Source organism: Trachymyrmex cornetzi, unplaced genomic scaffold (genome assembly GCF_001594075.2).
Source record: "Trachymyrmex cornetzi isolate Tcor2-1 unplaced genomic scaffold, Tcor1.1 scaffold23, whole genome shotgun sequence".
Taxonomy (NCBI): Eukaryota; Metazoa; Arthropoda; class Insecta; order Hymenoptera; family Formicidae; genus Trachymyrmex; species Trachymyrmex cornetzi.
The window spans coordinates 4,702,235-4,723,588 of NW_017296956.1; the positions used below are offsets into that span (position 1 = coordinate 4,702,235).

Sequence of the window (21,354 nt, forward strand, 5' to 3'; positions counted from 1 at the left end):
CAGCCGCAAGCAGCAGAGGTCTCTGCCGTCAGTGCCGTCTCTGGCGACTCTGGCAGGGGTAGGCACGGGGGAAACCAATGGAAATGTGGCGCACGTTTTCGTTCGATTTTCTTGATTGTTTTGTAGCTTCAATTAACTGAACTCCGATTAACATGGGCTGCTTTCCTTTTAGGAGACACAGTTGATACACTTGACACAAATCGACACACGTCGCTTTCCATTTACAATTTTGTTCAAACTCAGTGGACACACTTTGCCTCTGCTAGGGAGATGTATACGCAAACCAGTTTCCAACATTGTGTTCTATTTTTTTACCATCTTTGACTGAAATCTTTTAAAAGGTTAGATATTAAAAGTTGGCAGCACATACACACTGCACACATCGCGTTTCAATGTGGTGAACTGTGTTTGAGTATATGTTAAACTCTGTCGATTTATGTCTCCTGAAAAGAAAGCAGCCTTAATCGGCGAGCAGTCTATTGCTTGCTTTACTACATATTCTCTATACAATTCGTTGTCGCTAGTCTAATCTTTCTCTTTCCATTAATTAGAAATATCGAATTCGACAAGTTAATCACTAGTAAAGTCTGATTTTATACTTGAGACTGTCTTAAATCTCATCTTTGGTGACCTCAATACGATTCTCTTCTTCTCTTCAGTCAATGAAATTATCCTATCGACATAGGGCCAATTTCACCATGTTTAACAACGTTTCACCAGTCAGACGCCAGTCACTCGATCAGAAGTTTCAGGACTTGATCCGTCGATTAAATTTTGTGCGTTGCCAACTGTATTTGTAAATATACACTCAAAATGTATTTATATTTCAAAATCTAATTTATCATCCACGCTACACTTCTTCCTTATACCACGAATAGGTTAGAAATTTAAGACAGATTTTTAAGCCTTGCTGTTGGCAATTCTGGTTACAAAGTTAATCGATCGGCCGATCAACAAGTATTCTATATCTAATTGGTGTTGGTGAAATCTCGGCTCATAAGTTGCTAAGTTGCTTTCCATTTGCACACAAGTGAAACCGAGTCTAAAATGTGAGTGCCGAGTATCTTATACTCGGATTTGTCAGATCAATGACGTTAATACTTGCTTACTTTGGTAAAAAGTTATCACATTTTAGTCAACACAGGCTCATAACCCCACTTTGAACTTTGTGAAGTGAGTGTTTACGAGACTCACTTTTAAAGCACACGGTCCCGATCTTGTGCAGATTATAGGTAAAAACTCAGTTGAATCTCTCTTGTTGGAATGCAAAAATGTCGAACGCACATTCAACTGAGTTACGACGTAACAAGTGAGGGTTATACGAAAATCAGTGTAAATGAAAAGCAACTGTAGTCTCTTGGTCTCTCGATTAATCCATTAATCCAAGTTTAGTTCAATCACCCCGGAAATCCATCCCTAACTTGGAAATTCAATATGGTTGCGTCGTCATGCGCGTGAATCAAATAAGCAGAGTTGATCTCGTCTAAAAAAATACACTACTGCCGTTTATGTCATGTATCGGATGCACCGCACTGGATTTGACAGATATTATCGCAGCACGAGCTAATCGAGATAGGGATAGGTCGAGTAATTGGTTCTTAATAACGACCATTTAACTTACTTTGCAATTGCACGTGCGGTTATGCGTGGTTATGCTTAGGCAGTATATGGCTTGCTCGTACACATAGGGGGAGCTCTCCAACAAGAGACATGGTACACGTACAGGCTGCGGTAAGGTAGAGTCCTAGATTTATCAGAGAGGCGCAACCGGTGTTATGCATTCTGATTCGTTGTTGCAATCTGACCAATTGCGTGACTTGGCAGCCATTTATAGTACTGGTCACTGGTGACATATTTCTGTTTCATTTTATATCCTATACATTCTATCTCACGTTATCCTACACGTCTTATCTTGTTTGACATAGTTTCATAGCAAGTTTCAAAGGCAGTTTCATAGCATGTCGGCCATGTTTAGTACTCTCCTTAGCACCTTTTTTTCATACTGACTTAAGCCGGTTGCGCCTCTCTGATAAATCTAGGACTCTAGTCAGTGTCAGGTGTCTAGGGATATTGCAATTGGAAAGCACCCTATATTTCAGTGCGTCCGGCACTGGCTGACCGCGCATGTTGCGGGTTGTGGACTGTGGTTGCCGGTTGCCGGCCCGCCGCCCGGTTGCCTCGGAGACCGCGTCTCTATTTAAAAATGGCGCACGTTTTCGATTTCGTCTTGGTTACGCTTCTGAAACGATTCCACGAAGAAGAATGATAAACGAGGGTACTGTAGAGAGCGCGAGTTCGCTCGAGAAGACGGCGCGGAGGCTCACCGATGACATACAGAGCATGTCGAATTACAGGGCGCTTTACAACGAGATACAAGTGCGTGCTCGGTACTCGTCGTTGAAACGTCAGTAAAAGCGGTGGCAGTGCATTTCCCATCTGTCTTTTAATTCGCAGAGACTTGTCGCGTCATCCGTCGTGAACAAAGACGACTTTAAGAACTCGCTGGTCGCAGCACTTAAAGATAATGGTCTGGAGACTGAAATCAGAAACACAGTGTTTCACTGGGCACGATCACGGGTATTTCCCAATCAACTCCCAATGAACTTTCTATTGTTTGTGGCTCAACTATTTACTCCAGTGAGCTCTAGGTATAATACAAAGCTATCGAGGAATGGAAGCGTCTTAATTCCTAAACACTCTGATATTGTACTGTTTTTTTTTCTATTTTTTTTTTTATTAGAAATCACTGCTTGTGAAATAATATTATTTTAAAATATAAGTAAGACAGAGTTAGTTCCTGTTTTTCCTTAAGCTACAATTTTCTTTAATTTAGTATAGGATAGATGCTAATATATTATAGAGCTCACTGTACTTGAAACTAAATATATGTATATTTGAAGTTTGGCACAAGCAAGAAAGAAAATATTAGTGCAGTGACAAATAACAGGGTGCCTATTCTTGAATTTATATCGCATTCGAAAAAAAAACTAATATACATAACATGTACTATATAAGGCCTGTATGTGATATTTTTCAAGAATAAGGCTCAATACAAATTGTCTAAATGTATTCTTTTTGTTTCTCTCTCTCTCTCTCTCCCCCCCCCTCCCCCTCCCTCTCTCCCTCTGCAGGGTTCACTGCATTCTCGGTCAGTTTCTCACATACAGGCAGCTGACCTGAGCTACCTAAAAAAAACTCAGATTCAATGGGAACGACGCATACAGAAATCATTAAATTCAACATGTAGTGAATTAAACATTCCATTGGCTCGTGTAAGATCCACTGCTGATAGGGACGAACTGGCTGAAAAGTGGAATGAATTGAGCACTTATGATATAGGTAAATATTATAGTGAATTTAAAGATATGATTCAAGTTGTACTTTGAGTTACTTACAGGATATGATTTTTAGATTTATCACAATACCGACCACTATATGCACCAAAGGACTTTCTAGATGTATTGTTCTCCATACGTGATCCTTCATTCAAAAAGCAACTGTGTGTAATTACAGATTTGTATAAAAATCAATCCTACCCAGCTTTATTTGAATAAAAATGTGTCTGTATAAAGCTCATTATCGAAACATTTCAGAGACGAATTAAATTGGGATTTTAGTCATATACAGATTAGTGTAAAAACGCTTGCACAATTGGTGCGAATTTTATCTAATCGCTTCTAATTTATAATTTATAATTTGTATACATGAATGTATATATAAAAGATTTCTTTGTATAGAGGCGTATGTACTTGGAATTATCACAGGGACTGCCATTACTAGGAATAAATCCTGATATGCCGGCCACAGAAGGTTTCCCAAATTTGGAAGCCGAGCGAACGCACATTGGCGAAAAAGTATTAAACTCGAATCATGCCCCGATTGCACAGGAATTTCTTAAAAGAGGATCTCCCCGAGCGTTGCGTGGTCGTATTTGGTCACTCGTTCTCGGATCTGTTATCAAAGATAATGTATGATTAATATCTTGTGTTGCAATGATCTTTGTTGCGTTGTAAGCTAAAGATTGATGTCTCTGATTATTATCAATATAGATATATAATTTTTCTTCTTTAGGATATAGAATATTACGAGGAATTGAAAAATATGGTTTTACAATATGATATTGTGATAGACAAGCTGATAGTAATGGTAACATGTTTTACATTATATTATATCTGCTCCTGAGTAAAAGAAACAATGTAAAACATTTTGCGTGTTGATAGGATGTACAATTAACGGCGAGAAACGACGATCAATACTTTGTATTTGAAGATGTTTTGTATAAGACAATGTTGTGCTTTTCGAGAGATTCTGAAATACTTGCCCCAGTCACTACCGACAGAAGTGCCGGGAGTCAAGTGATCCACGCGGTTTTGCAAGGCAAACCAGCGACACTGGAAAATACTTTGGTCTTTCCACCAAGTGGTGTTATTCCGTTCCATGGATTTACAATGTATGGTAAGGAATTGCAAAAGATATGATTTAGTTAGTCAATTCTCTTCTTATATTTAAGACTATCTTAAGTACGTACAATCGTAAACCATTCACAGAATTGTATGTAGCATTTCATGACAAGATTCTCAAGATGGTCTCTGAATACTAGCTCTGATTTTTTTTTTTTTTTTTTAAATTAACTAATTGTCAATATTTCCACATTAGCTACGCCATTTTGTTATTTATATGATGATCCCTGCGCTATGTATTATACTTTTCGTGCATTCTACTTGAGATACTGGTTCCGTTTGCACACTGTATCGAGTCACGAACAAGGTATAGTTGCTCTCTGCTTACTTTTTGAACGATTACTGCAATGCCATGAACCGCAGTTGTGGGCTCATTTCAAAAATATACATATTCAACCGTGAGTTTATCTCTTTATAACTGCTTGTGGCATTATTTGTGCAATCCATTAATTTAATGTGTATGCATTTCTAGCATAAAAATAGTCTTCAAATGGCTTATGAGAGGCTTCAGTGGCCATTTACCGCCTGAACAATTGTTGTATCTTTGGGATTTAATTCTCGGTTATGATTCTTTGGAAATTATTCCACTATTGGCGGTGACAATATTGAGTTTTCGAAAAGAAAATTTACTGCAAGTTAATACCCAACAGAATGTAGAGGTATGGAAACGATATCATTACATGTGAATTCCTACTAAACACAAAATAACAGTAACATCACATTAATTGCAATTTTCCACTCAATAATATAAATGTAATATAGTGTGCACGTTGTACGTAACAGTTGCAATATTGAGTAGGAATTAATATTAATGTAATGTTGTGTTACTTTATGTTTAGTGAATTACAAGCAGTTGTGTGTGTGTGTGTGTGTGTGTAAGTGTGAGTGTGTGCAGTACCTATATGTATATTGTCTTATTTTCAGGCTGTGTTAGCAGACTTATCTTCACTAAAAGTAATGCCTTTGCTGCAGTTGGCTCTTCTAAAAGAATAATTTCACTTTTGCATATAAATTTATAATTACAAAATTTGTAAACTTTTTTTTTTAGATTTGTGTATCACTTCTCTGATTTTCATCGTAATTAACCCAATTAACGCTAAATATTCATAGAAAGTTCGATTCGTATTCCCAGTGTGCCGAATATTTCAGCACAGTGAAAGAATCTCTCGTCACAGAATACATATGTATATAAATATCATGTTCAGAATATGAAACGGAATATTTTGTGTATGAATACTCCTTGTATATCACGAAAATTGCGAGTCGTACACGTCTGCGCCGACAGAGGGCCGCGGCGGAGAGCATTTACTCGTTAACAAGAATCATCTGGGAAAGAATATAACGAGCGCAGCGCTTCGCCTATAACGTAAATTAAGATGATAAACTCCAAGATGAAGGCCCCAGGGTGAAAGTGTAAAGTGTGTTTTTCAAAGCAAAATTTTGTTCAACGACTGACTCATGGATGACCCAACCTGAAATTTTGGAAAAAATTAAAATTTTTGTGAGACGTGCATAGAACGTTCTCAGAATATGTAACGATATTTGAATATTGCTTTTACATTCCGTAAATATTTCAGAATATTCTGGAATACTCTTGGAATAGTTTTTGGAGATTTTAGAAACTTTTTTTACAAATATTTCCGTAATATTTAGCGTTAGCTGGGATCTTGTTCCATAATTTTATTCGTAAAAATGTATCGAAAAATATGTATGCCACATACTTGTGCGGAATCGAATAATAATAATAAAAAACGTGAAAATAGAAAAAATAACAAAAGCAGTAGACAAAACTAACAATTAATACGAATATGAGGGAAGTAATCTACGGGGACTGGGAGACTTGAAATGACTTGAAACAATGTATCGTGGGGAAGGGATAAAGTGTGGCGCTCCGAAGGAGGATGGAGGGGGACTTTCCTGCTTCCGGCTGTCAACCGTAAAGCTTGGTCGGAGCTGGTCGGAGCTCGGAGCTCGGTAGAGTAACGCATGGTGACGCTGCCTGGCTTTCCTTGGTCTCTCTTGTTCGTTGTCAGTAGTGTCAGTAGTGTTAGTTGTCAGCTGTATTCCTGGATACTCGTCGCGGAAGCGCGTCAAAGATTGGCACGCGTAAACACGCCTCGATTGCGAATCCCCGTGAGTATATTTCGCGTTTCTCGTTGGCCGATTTACATACGTCGCTGCTGCTGACAGCGTCATTGCGGCAAGCGGCGATCTACGGTCCCCATACGTCATATGAAGGTAGGGTGGTTCTCCACCCCTAAATTATTAGTCACGCACGGCTTTGCTCAGGCGGCGCCGACCGAACGAATTGCATCGGCGTCGTTTGCTTGTTGTCACCGACGCCGTGCGTTGATGCCCGGCTTCGAGAGGAAGAGAGAGGGGGGGGGGGGGGGAGAGAGAGAGAGAGAGAGAGAGAGAGAGAGAGAGAGAGAGAGAGAGAGACTGGCGTCGATTTATCCCTACCATTATTCCTGCCAGGAGCAACGCCCAGCGAATTATTCGCATGTGCTCAAGTGTCTCTGCGCGAAATCTTGGTTGAGAAACTGAGTTTTCTCGCAAGATTTGTCAATAAATTCCGCGGACGCTGGCCTTTGTCCTGTCCCCCAAAATTGTGCCTGTATACCTCTTTAAAAAATTATAATACTGTCTACATATGCTCTTGGAAAATATCTTTTCTTACACTTCAATCAGTCACTGTTTTCAAGAGTGTTCAAGATAAAGCAAATGATATCTGATTACGTACAATGTTTCGAAATTGATTGATAATGAGAAATTGATTCTAATGACGTAACTTGATGCTTTTGCTTTCTCCAGGTTACATGATTTAAGTGGATTGCCTGAACATTTAAACAGAGTCAGCAGTGTATTAAAATGGCTTGGCGTTTCAAAGCGTCCAAATACAAAAATGCAGCGCCAATCGTTCCCAAGCCAGAGGCTTGTATTCGAGATATCTCTGTAGGATCGTACCAGACCTATGGCAATAATATTACAGCATCCGCGGCGTTCATGGCATTCAATGTCGATCATAATGGTATTACACTTGTATTTATATATCTACAATAGATTTACCTCTGAGAATATTCATAAATTATTATTCATTAATTAAATAAAATCATTATTCCTTTTCTATTGAAGGATCTAGCTTAGCAGTATTGCCGTTGGAGGATTGTGGCAGAAAAAGCAAAACTATGCCACTGTTACATGCACATGCAGATACTGTGACGGATATGGATTTTTCTCCATTTCACGATGGCTTGCTTGCAACTGGATCTCAGGATTGTCTCGTAAGCATCTTAGAACTTTATTTTCAGCTAATATAAAATGAAATGCAAAATACTACTTAAGAGCATTTATATTTTTCTAAATGTCATATTAATTCTATTTAGAAGCTATGTGTGTTTCACGAATTATATCTGTGTCCGTGTTCATTCTTGAAATGTCAATGTATTTCATGAATGTTGGTATTTCAAAAATGGATATGGATATGGAGATAACTCGCAAAATACATAGCTTTTATACATAGAAAGTACCGGTGGATATCTCAAAATTCGTTAATTCGTTAATTCCATTTGTATAAAACTAGGTAAAGTTATGGCATATCCCAGAAAGTGGCTTGGAAGAATCCTTGTGCAATCCAGAATGCACATTCTCGCATCGTCAACGAAGAGTGGAAGCAGTGTGCTGGCATCCTTCTGCTGAACATCTTCTGACCACTGCATCATTCACCAATCTCTCGCTCTGGGATGTTCTGTCACAACAGGAATTATTTTGTAAGTATTTCATAACTTCACTGACACTTGTTGCTTTACTCTCATTTATGAATGTTATGTTGTTGCAGCTAATAGCGACCACACCGAAGTAATTCAGTCTGTAAGTTGGAAGGAGGACGGTACTGTTTTAGCGACATCCTGCAAGGACAAACAACTGAGGCTTATAGACCCGCGCGCATCAACGTGTATCGTTAATTCATGCTCGAGTCACCAAAGTATTAAAGATTCCAGAACAGTCTGGCTAAACAACGACAGAATACTCACCACAGGATTTGATGCAGCAAGACTTCGTCAAGTTTACATTAGAGACTTGAGGCATTTGAATGAACCAATGAAAACATTGGAATTAGATTGTAGTACCGGGTAAATATGAGTTGAAGTCAATCTTTCCACTTGAGATTTATTTAATCAGTCTAATTGCTAAGTAGCCATCGATAATGTCGTAATATGTATATTATAATGTCTTAAGATAATATGTATTAAGATAAGTAGGTAATTATTTGCATGTCTAATATATTTTGTTAGTATTTTGATGCCGCTTTTCGATCCCGACACAAATATGCTCTTCCTCGCTGGCAAAGGAGACACCACTATTATGTACATGGAAGTCACAGAGAGAGATCCTTATCTAGTAGAAGGGATCCGTCACAGTGGTGAGCAAACTAAGGGAGTATGCCTGGTTCCTAAACGAGCATTAAATGTAATGCAAGCTGAAGTTAACAGGTTGTTACAGCTCACCTCCAATATGGTAATCCCTATCATGTATCAGGTTCCACGAAAAGTAAGTTGTACATATAATATTGTATGTGTGCGTGCGTGCGTGCGTTTGTGTGTGGTGTGTGTATGGATTGCCACATGCAATACATATATCTAAACTTTTTAATAAACATTAAATTTTAGACATACAGAGACTTTCATGCAGACATTTATCCGGATACAACTGGCCCCGTTGCTCAAAATAACGCAACATCATGGCTTAAAGGTCATAATGCACCTGTACCAAAGATATCGCTAGATCCTGCTAAAAGAAACAAAGGCCAAGAACCGATTACTGTGAGTAAACATTTTAACAAATGCAGTGCAAGTTCTCATACCGCTCTTAATGTGGCATACATTTGAAGTAGCTTTCGTTCGTTAAAATTTTGTTTGCTTATTTGTAAATATCAGTTATATTATTGCTTTAAATCATCGATAATTGCATGTTTTTCATCGTCATGTTTTCTCGCATTATCATCCCATATTCTCTAAAACAACTGATTTTTGAGAATAAATATTGAATTGTTACAATCAATTTATTTATGTATTTGCTTTGTGCAATACCTATTTTAATATAGATATGTATACTTTTAAGTAGACTTTACGTTATGTTTTCTAACATTAGAATATGATAAAAGTAATCAATATAATGCTATTTATTTTATATAAAACGGTTATTTTGTTTGTACAAGTGTTGCAACGTAACTTTATTAAAAAATTGCTTGCTGAATATATGAGCTGGTTTTTATGTAATTTATTACATATAAATGTTTGCAATATACTTTTTATGATTATACAAAGTGTTAAATTTTTCTGTAGTTCTTAGTACGATATTATATATTATAAATATGAGAAATCAATAGAACGTAAGAAATACTTTTTTTATTATATAACATTTTATATCTCGATATTCAATCTTTTGTCAGAATTTCTATTTATTAAATTATTTTATTATTACTAATTATGTATACATTTATTTTGCGCTATTCAGTTTCTTTCTCCATATTCTGTGTATATTTTTTTCACGTTTCAGATATCCAATATATGTTTTATAGTTTATACATTAGCACCATTCAAACTATTATTCCTGGCACGTGTAATATAAGTGGCAATTGATGTTGTAGCTTATTCTACAGTGTAAGTAATAGTATGAAATGTAAAAATATTCGTATTGTCTATATGGCTATGAAATAATCTCTTTTTGTATAAATTTACTTTCAACAAATTTAATCACGAAATACTTTAAGCTAAAGCTGAAGCTTATATTTGTCTTTTTTTTTTTTGTGTACTGCTGTCTATTCTGTACAAAAATGCGAGCTACGTGCGTACATATAATATGTAAAAATAATGTGAATGTAGCTGAATCGTTGCTATTGTTAAATTATCGTGTTGATTATGCAGAAATGTATATCAAAAGTGCAAAGTATCGGACAGTGTAGTTTGGTTTGCATGCAGTTTGTGGTCATTAAGGATTTTACCGTACCTTCAGGTACACAAAGGGAACTTAGCGGTACTCAAAGACAATCAGCGCGAAATTAAAGTAGAACAAACGAACCGATCACCGAAACCCTTGGTCATTACCGCGCCAAAAGGATTCTCGAAAGTGCAGAGCAACGTGACAACTATGAATGAACTACAACGTGAAAATGATATCAATATAGAGAAAAATGACAACAACATAAATACTGATAAGATTGAAGATTTGAAAAAGCCATCCGAGGTAGAAGAAGAAAAGCTCAAGATACAAAATGGAGGACAGACCGTTCCACCAAAGCCTTTACCAAGAGCCTCAAGAACCAACAGTATCTCCGAGGAGGAACCAAAACCAGTGGCACGTCCTCGTACATCACCAAATCCTGGATCAGTAGTTACATCAGTAAATCCTAACGCGATCGGTGGATATAAGGTTATAATCAGCTTAAAAAGAAATTAATGTTACATACAGGATATTTGATTTCTGTGACAACGCGTGACACTTTTGCATGCGGCCAATTTCCTGATTCTATATCACATTCATGTCATTGTCATACCATTTCTCTTTCTCTCTCTCTCTCTCTCTCTCTCTCTCTCTCTCTCTCTCTCTCAGTCAATACAACAATTTTTTTAAGACGAAACAAATAAAGAATTTATTTTTTCTTTTTTATTTTAGCCCCGACTTGGTCCTAAACCATTCCAAGCAAAGTCCAGCAGTCAGGAATTTTCATTTGACAAGGTCTTCTCTGTACCAATTGCACCGAATAATGACAGCAACACCAATGGTTATCAGAATGAAATTAATAATACTGCGGAGCATAATGCAGAAGCAGATAAGTCGCCAACCTTAACACCTAATGAGCGTGCAAAGGATATGGAAAATGGCAAGAGTGACTCGAGCTCTATTGAAGAAGATGCTAATTCAAGTGACTCTGGTTATAAACCAAAGACACCAAGCACTGCAGAAAGACGCAAAGTGTTTGAGACGAAAGTGAAGGATGAATCACCTGAGAATGAGGACATTGGGAATTTTGAACGCGGCACGAACAGGAACTCGATCGCCGAAAGGCGGCGCCTTTACGAGAGTCGATCTGTGTCTGTCACCGATGGGAATTTGGCGGAAAAAGCTATGGGTTCGCCGACCATGCTGAGGCGAAGAGATTCTTTCAAGGGAATCGTAAAGAACGAGGTAATTAAAGAGGATGAAACGAAGAAGAGCATTCCTATGTTACGACAGCAGAGCATGGATCCTAAATTGGAAAAAGTGGAGCCTATTGTAACACCAGTTTCAAAACGAACGTCAACAGTTTTCGGTAAGAGTTTCTCTTGCAACTCTGTGAAAGGTATTTTGCGCGTTGTTTAATGCAAATACCTTGATTGTTATATAGGAAGAGTGTCCAAGTTTCGGCATTTGAAAGGTACTCCGGGACACAAATCTACGCATATTGAAAATATACGCAATATCAGTCGCCAAATATCCGGCGAATGTGATGGCTTCCACGGTAAAATTTTTTTTTCTCAATAAAACTCTCAGCAAACATCAACTAACAGTAACGCGCGCGTAACTCTTTTTTTTTTATTAGTTAGTTATTAATTTCCCTCTCAACAATATAATCAAAGATCAGATCTTGACAAAATTGTGCTACTTTTAATGCGATTTTCAACATATTTCCATCGGATCAGTTTTAAATAAACGTTTGCAAATAATTCAGTACATTAAAAAGTACAAGACAACGTGCATAAGAAAGATTCTATCGTTTAGGATAAAATCTGTAGGTAATTGTACTTACCTTCCTTTGCAGCTAATCCCGATCGAGTGGTTGTACCTTTGAGTGGCCCAGGTGGAAAAATAGCAGTGTTGGAATTGAAAAAGACTGGAAGACTACCTGATGGAGTTATGCCAGCGTTAGTCCACGGCGCGACTGTAATGGACTTTCAATGGGACCCATTCGATAATCAGCGATTAGCAGTTGGTAAAGTACAGAAATTGAAAATTTATAACAAAGAAAAAATATATTATTCCATTAAATTTGATAAGTACTATAATAGAATTTGCTTGTGTTAGCTTGTGATGATGGAATAATTCGCTTGTGGGAAATACCCGAGTCTGGTTTGGCAGAACCGACAAACGAACCGAAATATACCATAGAAGCCCATACCGATAAAATTTATCTAATCAAATTTCATCCACTGGCGTCAAATGTTCTTGCATCCGCTTCGTACGATATGACCGTTAAAATCTGGGATTTGTCGCTGTTATCATCCACCGAGGCAAATGCAAAAATCACGTTAATCGGTCATACTGATCAAATATTTAGCTTAGCATGGTCACCGTGTGGCCAATATCTCGCCAGTACATGTAAAGACGGTAAATTACGGATTTATAAACCCCGATCGAGTGACGTTCCTGTGAAAGAAGGAAAGGGTCCCGTTGGAACGAGGGGTGCAAGAGTTATATGGGCACTCGAAGGCAGATATCTCGTTGTAATGGGCTTCGATAAGTAAGTACAAAGAACCACATGTCTCGTTCAAATGTAGTAAAAAAAATATACATAGAGAAAGTAATGATAGAAATTATTTATATCTTCTAGAGTTTCTGAAAGACAGATTTACGTATTCAAAGTGGACAATTTGAATACTCCTTTGAACACTGTTGGATTGGATGTCTCGCCTGCCATACTAATGCCATATTATGACGAAGATAGCTCCACGCTTTTTCTAACTGGACGTGTAAGATTCTTTTTTATATTCAATTTTAATTACATGAAAAATTCGCCATAAGTTATATTTACTTCTCCTTTTAAAATATTATTTGTAGGGTGATTCTACAATATATGCATTTGAAGTAACCGAGGAAGCTCCATATTGCTGTCCATTGAGTCATCATAGATGTAGTAGCTTGCACCAGGGTTTGTCATTCCTTCCAAAAAATAAATGTGACGTGGCCAGCGTGGAATTCGCCTCTGCCTTGAGGCTAACAAATAACACAATAGAACCTTTAAGCTTCACCGTGCCGCGTATAAAGGTATATTACGACGTATGATTAATATACATATATTGTAGTATAAATCATTGATGTGAAAGTGCTAATGTATTCATCTATTTAAATTAGAGCGAATTATTCCAAGATGATCTCTTTCCTCCAACTAAAGTTATCTGGAAACCAACTTTATCCGCGTCAGAGTGGTTTAGCGGCGGCAATAAACAACCATCTAGAATGTGTCTTAAGCCACCTGGTATGGATAATTGTAAGTAAAAGATGTTATATTGTTAAAATGGGAAGAAGTATTTGTTACACATGCGAGTTTTTATTCACAGTAACTGAGAATCAATCTCAAAGTGCAGTTACACCTCCCCAAATTGCAACCAAACCATCACCAACCCCTTTTGGAATCACTACACAATCTTACAATAGATTAGGATGGAATCCGGACGTTAAAGCAAAACAAGAAGAGGTGAGAGGGTTCAATTGAATTTACGCATTTTGCATGTATTTTATGAACGGATATTGAAAAATGATTTCTTACGAAAACATTGTCGCATATATATGTATATCCTCGATTAATATTATTCAATGATACAAAGTGCGATGCATCTAATTATTTGAAAAAAAAAGCTTTGAAGAAAATAATTTTCTATACTATGAGAAAATTTCTATTGCGAGACATCCTTGCTTCTATGTAATATCATATTTGAGCATATTGTATGCTCGTGTGTATTAGATCCAGAAAACTATGAGCCATTTTGTGGGAGACGTTATCCAGTGTTCGCTAGAACAAGATCACATGGAAGGTGTCGAGGAACATGAATGGGTAAGTAAGTAGGTGTTTCATTTGCTGTAAATCACAAGATTGAAATCGTGTTAATAAGGTAGCTGGTACTACTAAATGGTTATACGTAATAGTGAATTTATATAAATAACATAATGAGAGAGAGAGAGAGAGAGAGAGGGAGAAAAGAGCTGTATACACTTCAATTCATATTTTTAGATCTTTAGTACGTAATTTAAAGATAATTACAGTAACCTAAAAATAAAGGAGTCGAAACCGTATACTCTTATCTCTCTATGTTATTTATACAATAAATTTATTATTACATACGATTTCTTATTGCCATGATTTCAATTTTATTATTATTTTTGTTTATAGAACTTCTCTCTAAATTTACTCATATCATTTGCTGTGTTATAATTCTGATTTTTAAGTAGTTATTTGTTTATCTTGGTAGTTTAATAACTCTGTACTCACATTAGTTTCATACGCATACTATGTATGAGTATATCATCACAGTATCTTTTTTATATTTATTTTAGTAAAAATAATTAACAAAGCAATAAGTTTTAAAATAGAAAGGAAATTTGTATACAATTTATTTACAAAAATTGATGATGATTAACATTCAAACTTATTATTTTAGGACGAGTGAAAATTGAAGATTTGTGGATAGATGCAAACTGATAAGATAAAAATCTAAAACGTAGTTGTTTGAGCCGCGTAAGTTATTCATAAGTTAGAATTATATATCGCGCGAATGGCAACAATATCGCAGTGTTACTGTGTATAGAGTGAGAGACAGTTGTCGGGGAAATATACTTCCAACGATTTTCTTTTGCGGGGGAAGTAAGAGATAAGTACAGTGTTTTATATCAATTTACAACAAATAATACTCATTTTTTCGTAAATCTAGCTTAAGATTTTGTATCGCATTTTTTAATGCATAGAAGTAAGAATCCAGGCCTTGTTAAACCACATTAATTTAAAGTAAAAAGATAAACGAAGTAAATGACACAAGAGATTTTTTAATCTGACTACATTAATGCAATATTTGATATAGCGCAGTGTCAGTATGATAACACACTTCTTATAAAACTAAAATGCGTGATTATAGCTCTAGTCCCAAATAATTTTTTAAAATCGCTTTTTTGTCTCACTTATATATTTCTAACTATACCTAAAAATAATTCTGTACTATTCTATAGTATATCATTGTAGAGATTATATTAGATGTAGGATATGCTTAATTATTGTCAAGAGAATTGGGAAGCTTATAATGCAATTGGACAATAGTTTCATCCATCTATTTAATGAATATCAGTTTCGGAAGTTTAATGGATGAGTAATTCTTCTTAGAGCGAGTATGCTAGTATATTCGTTACAATCATTACCTGCTTTTCAGTACCGAGTGTGAACGATATCAATTGTGTCAGAGACAATTATTGACGATTTTTTTAATTATTTACGATATACATCGAGCATTAGAATGATCAATTTTCTATGTAAACGAGAAAAAATTGCAATAATGTGCCATTTGTGAAGCGACAGACATAATCCAATCTGCCGTTAATAAGAAAGAGAAAAAACAGTATTACAAACAATATTATTAGTTCTTTAAAAGTAATTTATTTTCCATTAAAGTTGACACTCCTTATTTAATTTATTTAATTGCCACACCAGTGCCAGATTTATCTTTGTTTCGATAATGCTAGGTGTCAATAATGGTCTCAATGTATAATATGTCATAATATAATATATCATTACTGATAATAGAGCAAATGACAGTTTCGTCGCAGAATTGTGGGGCAGATGGTTTTTTACGATATTTCATATCTTTGCACGTACATACAAAAAAGACATTATACAAATTAAGTGATAAATTCAACGCGCAAACAAGTAATCTTAAGCGATTAATTTGATTTTACAGCAGGTGAGCATTTAATGAACATTCTGCAACATTCAAGCGATATTAATGGAGAAAAAATGACTGATTCTCTTTTTACAATAATTTTCTTATCAAAATATTGAATAATAACACAATTGCCAATTTATTAAGCGATAACCTTTTTATCCAAATATTCAAATCAGAATATTTCATCTCGTTTATATACATGCATACAGGGTGGTCTGTAAATTACCGGCAAATGTTTCATGCGTGGGTAGAAAGACCATACTGATTGCGAGTCGAAAAGTCCTGTACCATTTTGCGGTATCAGCAAATGTTAACGAGATATTAATTACTAAAAATTGCAAAATATTGGTCTTGAATAATTTTTTACTGAAATACTATCAACTCTTTACAGAAAAATTGCAAGAGAGAGAGACAAAAATCATTTAATTTTCTTCTCATAAAGTTCTAAGAATTTTTTCCAGAATTTTTTATTAACTTTTTAGTACTGCATTTTCTTATTTTTACCAACATGAGAAAATACGGTATTAAAAAATTCTGAAAAAATTCTCAGAACTTTATAAGAAGAAAATAAAAATGATTTTTGTCTCTTACAGTTTTTCTGTAAAGTTGATTTAAGTAAAAAATTATTCAAGACCAATATTTTGCAATTAATATCTCGTTAACTATTGCTAACACCGCAAAATGGTACAGGACTTTTCGACTCAATATAGTCTGTTCTACCCACGTACGAAACATTTACCGGTAATTTCCTGACACCCTGTATATTTTTACGAGTTATAAAATATAATGGTACTATGTCCTCCAAAAATAAGTTTTGTAATTGGCGATAAAATACCTATTTTTTTTTCTTTGCAAAAAATTGAATGTATATGTGTGAATGTATGTATGTATGCATATACAGGATGTCTCACAACTACCGCATTTTCTCTTAAGGACATATTCTTGAGGTAATTTTGACACGAAAATCCTAATATGAAAATGTCGAGACTACAATAATTTTTTGAAGTATAAGTTAACTTTAAATGCTTATAAGTAAAAAACCATTTTACTTTTATAGCCTTTATTACTATTTTTGGATTCTTTTGAATATTCTAAGACGAAAATATCGAGGCTATAATAGTTTTCGAATTACACACTATCTTTAACCAATTATAATTCAAAAATTATTGTAGCCTTGACATTTTTTTTTGTATTAGGACTTTCGTCTCAAATTTACTTCAAGAATACATTCTTAAAAAATGCGGTGGTGTGAGACACCCTTATATATACATATATATGTGCGTGTGTGTGTGTGCGCGTGTGCATGTGTATATATTAGGGTGATTGTTACTTTCACGATTTTCGAAATTTAATCGGGACACCACCTAAAGTGATTCAATGTCACAAAAAAAATAACATCAGATTTTTTCAGATTTTTTGAACAATTTCAACTTTATTGGATCGGCAGTTTTTACTTTGGACTGTAATCAAAATTTACGCAAAATAGGCTTTTAACTCATTCAATTTTGAGCAAATTAAAAAAAAAAACTTTAAAATGGGTTAAGAATTAGAACGTTGACCGAATTTTATCCATAAAGGTGGTTTTCCGTCTATCCGTGCTCCCGGGACACAGGTTAAAATTGTTCAAAAAATCTGAAAAAATCTGATGTTTTTTTTTAGATATTGAACTACTTTAGGGGATGTCCCGATTAAATTAAAAAAATTGTTAAAATAATAACCACTTTACACACACACACACATGTATGTGTGTGTGTATATACACACACACACATGTATGTGTGTGTTTATACACACATATATGTGTGTGTATATATATATATATATTTATATATAAACTAATTTTTTTTACTTTCCATATCTCGGGACATACGAATATATTTGATCAACATAGTGCCAAAATTGATTACTAGTAGTATTTTTTGTATCTTGCACATTTTAGATCTGTAAGAAGGCATTCGAAAGTATTTAAGAAATTTTCAGTGTCAAAGATATTTAAGACGAAACTTGATTTGTCGCTGCCATTTATATCTCGTCCGCACTACTGATTTTATATTGCATTATAAAAAAAGGATACGATAGTGTTGCATATCTTGATGTAATGTTTTTTGTTTATTCGTGTATGTTATATATTGCAATCAGATTTGTAACTATTTTACAGTTTTCAAGCAAACTCTATCCGTTTACGACCAGATTACGAATAATGAAGTAATTTTTTACAGAACGAGATTAGAGGTGCATAATAAAAAAAATGACTGAATATTTCACGCCACTCGATCTCGTTCTGTAAATCATCGCTGTCTAAATAATTTTATCATATAGTAATGTACCTTTATATATCAATCTTATAACGTTCATGTATTTCAGCTATAAAACCTTTTTATCAAAAGTTCTAATCATATCTGATTCCCACGTATCCTCCATCTAATAAGTATAATTTATACAAGTGTTATTTTTTTTTAATTATATGAATACAAAATTTTTTAATGTATTAGAATCCGTAGAGCTTATTATAACGATTCGGACATCGATTAGTTCAAAAAGCATATGGAATGTTTTTATTAGAATAAGTAACTTTTTATAAAAAAAATTGCGTAATTAAAGAATATATATATGCAATTTCATAATATTTGTCAGCGATAATTTTATAATTTTTAATAATTTTTTTATGCAGTATGCAAAGATACAGTAAAAATAAATACGACATTACATAAATCATCTAGTGTATCCAACGCGATCCCTGGGAATCAACCTGAGCTCTGCACCATGTTTAAGAAATACATTTCCTGAAAGCATAAATTACGATTAATATTCGTATATTTAAAACGAAGATGTTGCGATATATATTTCAAGATTTACCTGCAGTTTGTTGAGGATTAATACCTATTCCATCATCTGTAATTATGGCCGACGTAGCTGGCGGCACTCTAAATTCCTCAGCAGCAAATTTTAATACGGCAGTAAATGGAGTATTTTCTGGTACACTAAGTCTGCAATTAATAAAATAATACATGCTTTTCTTATTTTACAAGATGTTGGCAAAACTACATAGTGACAAGGAAAATATCGCCTTACAAATGTATAAAGCAAATATATTTTTCTCATAACATCTTAAATATCTTTTAATACAGGATTGGTAATTATTTCGTTATATATAACAAAATTTATAAGCGGTAGAGAAAGTTTTTATTTCTTTTTGCAAAAATTACATAGAACGATTATAGATTATAGGACAACACAAAGTACAATTTACATTACAAAATGAAAAAATTTTGGAAATTCAATTGAAGATATCTGCTTCAACATTACTCCATATCTCACTATCTGGTTGAGTTTTGACAGTAGACATTCTGTTGTATACTTGTTTGCGAATTACGCGGGGACCGTTTAACAAAATTTTCACTATTTGGCAAAGATGCTTGTACTCAAATTTAAAATCTGAGCACCACTTTCCATCTATAAGGCACATATTTCGGCCAAAGTAAAATATTGCATCGACAAAATCTATGCAAAATCGAGTACTGTCTTGAAGTAATCTTAAGAGTGATTTCTTTTCAGTATCTGCTAAAGCTACGCATATTTCAGCATCATAGTCAGTTAATTTTGATGTAAAAGTTTGTACAACCAATTCTTTAATTGTATCATCATCCGATTGAACCGTTAAGTGTACAAGTCTTGAAACATGACTATCATTTAACATCTTATATATGCATTTCACTACTTCATCTTGATCACCATTAGCTATTGCCACTTGCCATGACATAATTAATGCCTCGTCTTCCATATCTGATAATGGTACTCCTAATTCTCCTAAAGAATCTATAACGATGTTTGTGGCGATAGAACTGCTTATTACTTGATTTAAAAAGGCATTTAATCTATCTTGCCCAAAATGTTGAGTGTACAATTTTAGATATTCATCAACTATTTCTGTAGAAATACGATTGTCCTTCAAATAATGTTCCAATAATTTATCGCAAGCTTTTTCCAGATCAGAGCACGTAATATTCTGATTTTGTAGAAATAGCTTTCTCTCCAACTTTCGACGTAAACATTTCTCAAAGGGCAATGTTCTCTTTTCAGCTTGCACCTGGGCAACGATGATTTCGATAAAGTGAGCACAGTTGAAAGCTTTTGTAGCATTTTCTACAGTCATTTGTTCATTAATAGCTGGACTCTGCAGTAGCGCGAGAAATGCATCGATAGTCTTAAAGATTTCAGAGCCAGCAACTTGCATGTTATTCTATATGTGTATGTATGTATATATATATATATATATATACACACACACACACAAACACAATTTCTATTTCAAACAGCCACTTACACTTTATATGGCAGATTAGGATCGGACGTGAGAGTGATTCTGAATGTGACTTTGGACCTGTAACAAGGTAAATTTTACATTAATACGTTGCACAATACCTCATGCTTAAATTAACAAAACATATGGCTTCCTCGCAACCATATCCCCTGTTATTATATCAACTTTATGTCTACTTTAATCTTGTAAATCTTTTCTGAATTTCTAAAAGATACGTACGCCATCATTCACACGCAGAATTCTATACAATATATATAGACAATAATAATTGTTCTAAATTGCAATCAATTTGTGACAGACTACAAATGCAACAGTCAAACCAGGCCAACAAAAAGTGTAACCTAACCCAACCTAGTCTCTATTTAGGATCTGGGTACCTATCATGAAATATGTCGGAATGGATTCCGATCGGAATTATTCCATTTTCCCTAGAAAACACAAATAGAAATCTAGGGAATAATTGAATATTTCCGATCGAAATCGATTCCGACTTGTTCTATGATAGATACGGTTACCGGACAAAATCCATAAAAAATGGCGGACGAATGTTGGCATTTCTAGAAAATCCCTAGGATTCATAAATTTATTTCTGTAAGATATTTGGGGATTTTATGCAACGCGAACAGACCTCTAGGGCCGGTATTCATAGGGTATGAGCACAAGGATTGCCGTAACGCGTTACGGCAGGCTTAAGTTGTAGACGTAAGTAACGCACAAGCATTGGCGTACGACACTCTGCAACCAATCAGAAAACAGGATTCCAATGGATTTTGCTTCGTATCATCGGAATCCTGGGGGTCGATTCTGTATCTTCAAACAAGGTGAAAATTACAAAAGTGAGCAAATTTACTAGGTGTTGACCAATGAAATTATCAGTATTCTAGTAAAT

General features: G+C 35.0%; 4 protein-coding genes across 7 annotated transcripts; 2 read left to right on the forward strand and 2 right to left on the reverse strand.

Moving 5' to 3' along the window:
- Nucleotides 1-2,166: 2,166 nt before the first annotated feature.
- Nucleotides 2,167-6,371, forward strand: LOC108760826 (TBC1 domain family member 19). Of its 3 annotated transcripts, XM_018507050.1 has the most exons (12): nucleotides 2,167-2,376; nucleotides 2,455-2,577; nucleotides 3,132-3,339; nucleotides 3,412-3,499; nucleotides 3,594-3,654; nucleotides 3,738-3,968; nucleotides 4,072-4,146; nucleotides 4,221-4,455; nucleotides 4,657-4,858; nucleotides 4,933-5,119; nucleotides 5,385-5,414; nucleotides 6,335-6,371. In XM_018507050.1, exons 1-12 carry the CDS (start codon nucleotides 2,263-2,265, stop codon nucleotides 6,338-6,340), a joined length of 1,560 nt encoding a protein of 519 aa, XP_018362552.1. In that variant the 5' UTR covers nucleotides 2,167-2,262; the 3' UTR covers nucleotides 6,341-6,371. The 3 variants fall into 3 exon arrangements, with proteins under 3 accessions (XP_018362552.1, XP_018362551.1, XP_018362553.1); XM_018507049.1 differs by lacking the exon at nucleotides 6,335-6,371 and having other exon boundaries at nucleotides 5,385-5,639; XM_018507051.1 differs by lacking the exons at nucleotides 3,594-3,654; nucleotides 6,335-6,371 and having other exon boundaries at nucleotides 3,412-3,503; nucleotides 5,385-5,639.
- A 29-nt stretch (nucleotides 6,372-6,400) lies between these two features.
- Nucleotides 6,401-16,468, forward strand: pod1 (coronin). Of its 2 annotated transcripts, XM_018507047.1 has the most exons (18): nucleotides 6,401-6,593; nucleotides 7,275-7,491; nucleotides 7,596-7,744; nucleotides 8,044-8,230; nucleotides 8,299-8,593; nucleotides 8,756-9,011; nucleotides 9,131-9,283; nucleotides 10,476-10,892; nucleotides 11,136-11,772; nucleotides 11,848-11,961; nucleotides 12,262-12,432; nucleotides 12,525-12,960; nucleotides 13,051-13,189; nucleotides 13,278-13,484; nucleotides 13,572-13,707; nucleotides 13,778-13,914; nucleotides 14,182-14,271; nucleotides 14,876-16,468. In XM_018507047.1, the coding sequence occupies exons 2-18, from the start codon at nucleotides 7,332-7,334 to the stop codon at nucleotides 14,882-14,884; spliced, it is 3,693 nt and encodes a 1,230-aa protein (XP_018362549.1). In that variant the 5' UTR covers nucleotides 6,401-6,593; nucleotides 7,275-7,331; the 3' UTR covers nucleotides 14,885-16,468. The 2 variants fall into 2 exon arrangements, with proteins under 2 accessions (XP_018362549.1, XP_018362550.1); XM_018507048.1 differs by lacking the exon at nucleotides 10,476-10,892 and having other exon boundaries at nucleotides 6,402-6,593.
- Nucleotides 16,469-18,781: 2,313 nt separating this feature from the next.
- Ufm1 (Ubiquitin-fold modifier 1) lies at nucleotides 18,782-20,880 on the reverse strand. Its single transcript, XM_018506760.1, has 4 exons — nucleotides 20,685-20,880; nucleotides 20,469-20,525; nucleotides 19,001-19,131; nucleotides 18,782-18,927 (listed from the first exon to the last, which is right to left on the reverse strand). The coding sequence occupies exons 1-4, from the start codon at nucleotides 20,690-20,692 to the stop codon at nucleotides 18,857-18,859; spliced, it is 267 nt and encodes an 88-aa protein (XP_018362262.1). The 5' UTR covers nucleotides 20,693-20,880; the 3' UTR covers nucleotides 18,782-18,856.
- Nucleotides 19,318-20,387, reverse strand: LOC108760680 (uncharacterized). Its single transcript, XM_018506759.1, has one exon. The coding sequence runs from the start codon at nucleotides 20,376-20,378 to the stop codon at nucleotides 19,422-19,424; it is 957 nt and encodes a 318-aa protein (XP_018362261.1). The 5' UTR covers nucleotides 20,379-20,387; the 3' UTR covers nucleotides 19,318-19,421.
- Nucleotides 20,881-21,354: the final 474 nt, after the last annotated feature.

Coding starts and splice junctions, on each gene's coding strand:
- LOC108760826 (XM_018507049.1), top strand. CDS start 2,263: ATGATAAACGAGGGTACTGTAGAGAGCGCGAGTTCGCTCGAGAAGACG. Junction 2,377..2,454: donor CGCTTTACAACGAGATACAA/GTGCGTGCTCGG, acceptor TTTAATTCGCAG/AGACTTGTCGCGTCATCCGT. Junction 4,456..4,656: donor CCATGGATTTACAATGTATG/GTAAGGAATTGC, acceptor TTTCCACATTAG/CTACGCCATTTTGTTATTTA.
- pod1 (XM_018507047.1), top strand. CDS start 7,332: ATGGCTTGGCGTTTCAAAGCGTCCAAATACAAAAATGCAGCGCCAATC. Junction 10,893..11,135: donor ACGCGATCGGTGGATATAAG/GTTATAATCAGC, acceptor TTTTTATTTTAG/CCCCGACTTGGTCCTAAACC. Junction 12,433..12,524: donor TAATCAGCGATTAGCAGTTG/GTAAAGTACAGA, acceptor TGCTTGTGTTAG/CTTGTGATGATGGAATAATT.
- LOC108760680 (XM_018506759.1), bottom strand. CDS start 20,378: ATGCAAGTTGCTGGCTCTGAAATCTTTAAGACTATCGATGCATTTCTC.
- Ufm1 (XM_018506760.1), bottom strand. Junction 19,132..20,468: donor CCTAATCTGCCATATAAAGT/GTAAGTGGCTGT, acceptor TATTAATTGCAG/ACTTAGTGTACCAGAAAATA. Junction 18,928..19,000: donor TAATCCTCAACAAACTGCAG/GTAAATCTTGAA, acceptor TTATGCTTTCAG/GAAATGTATTTCTTAAACAT.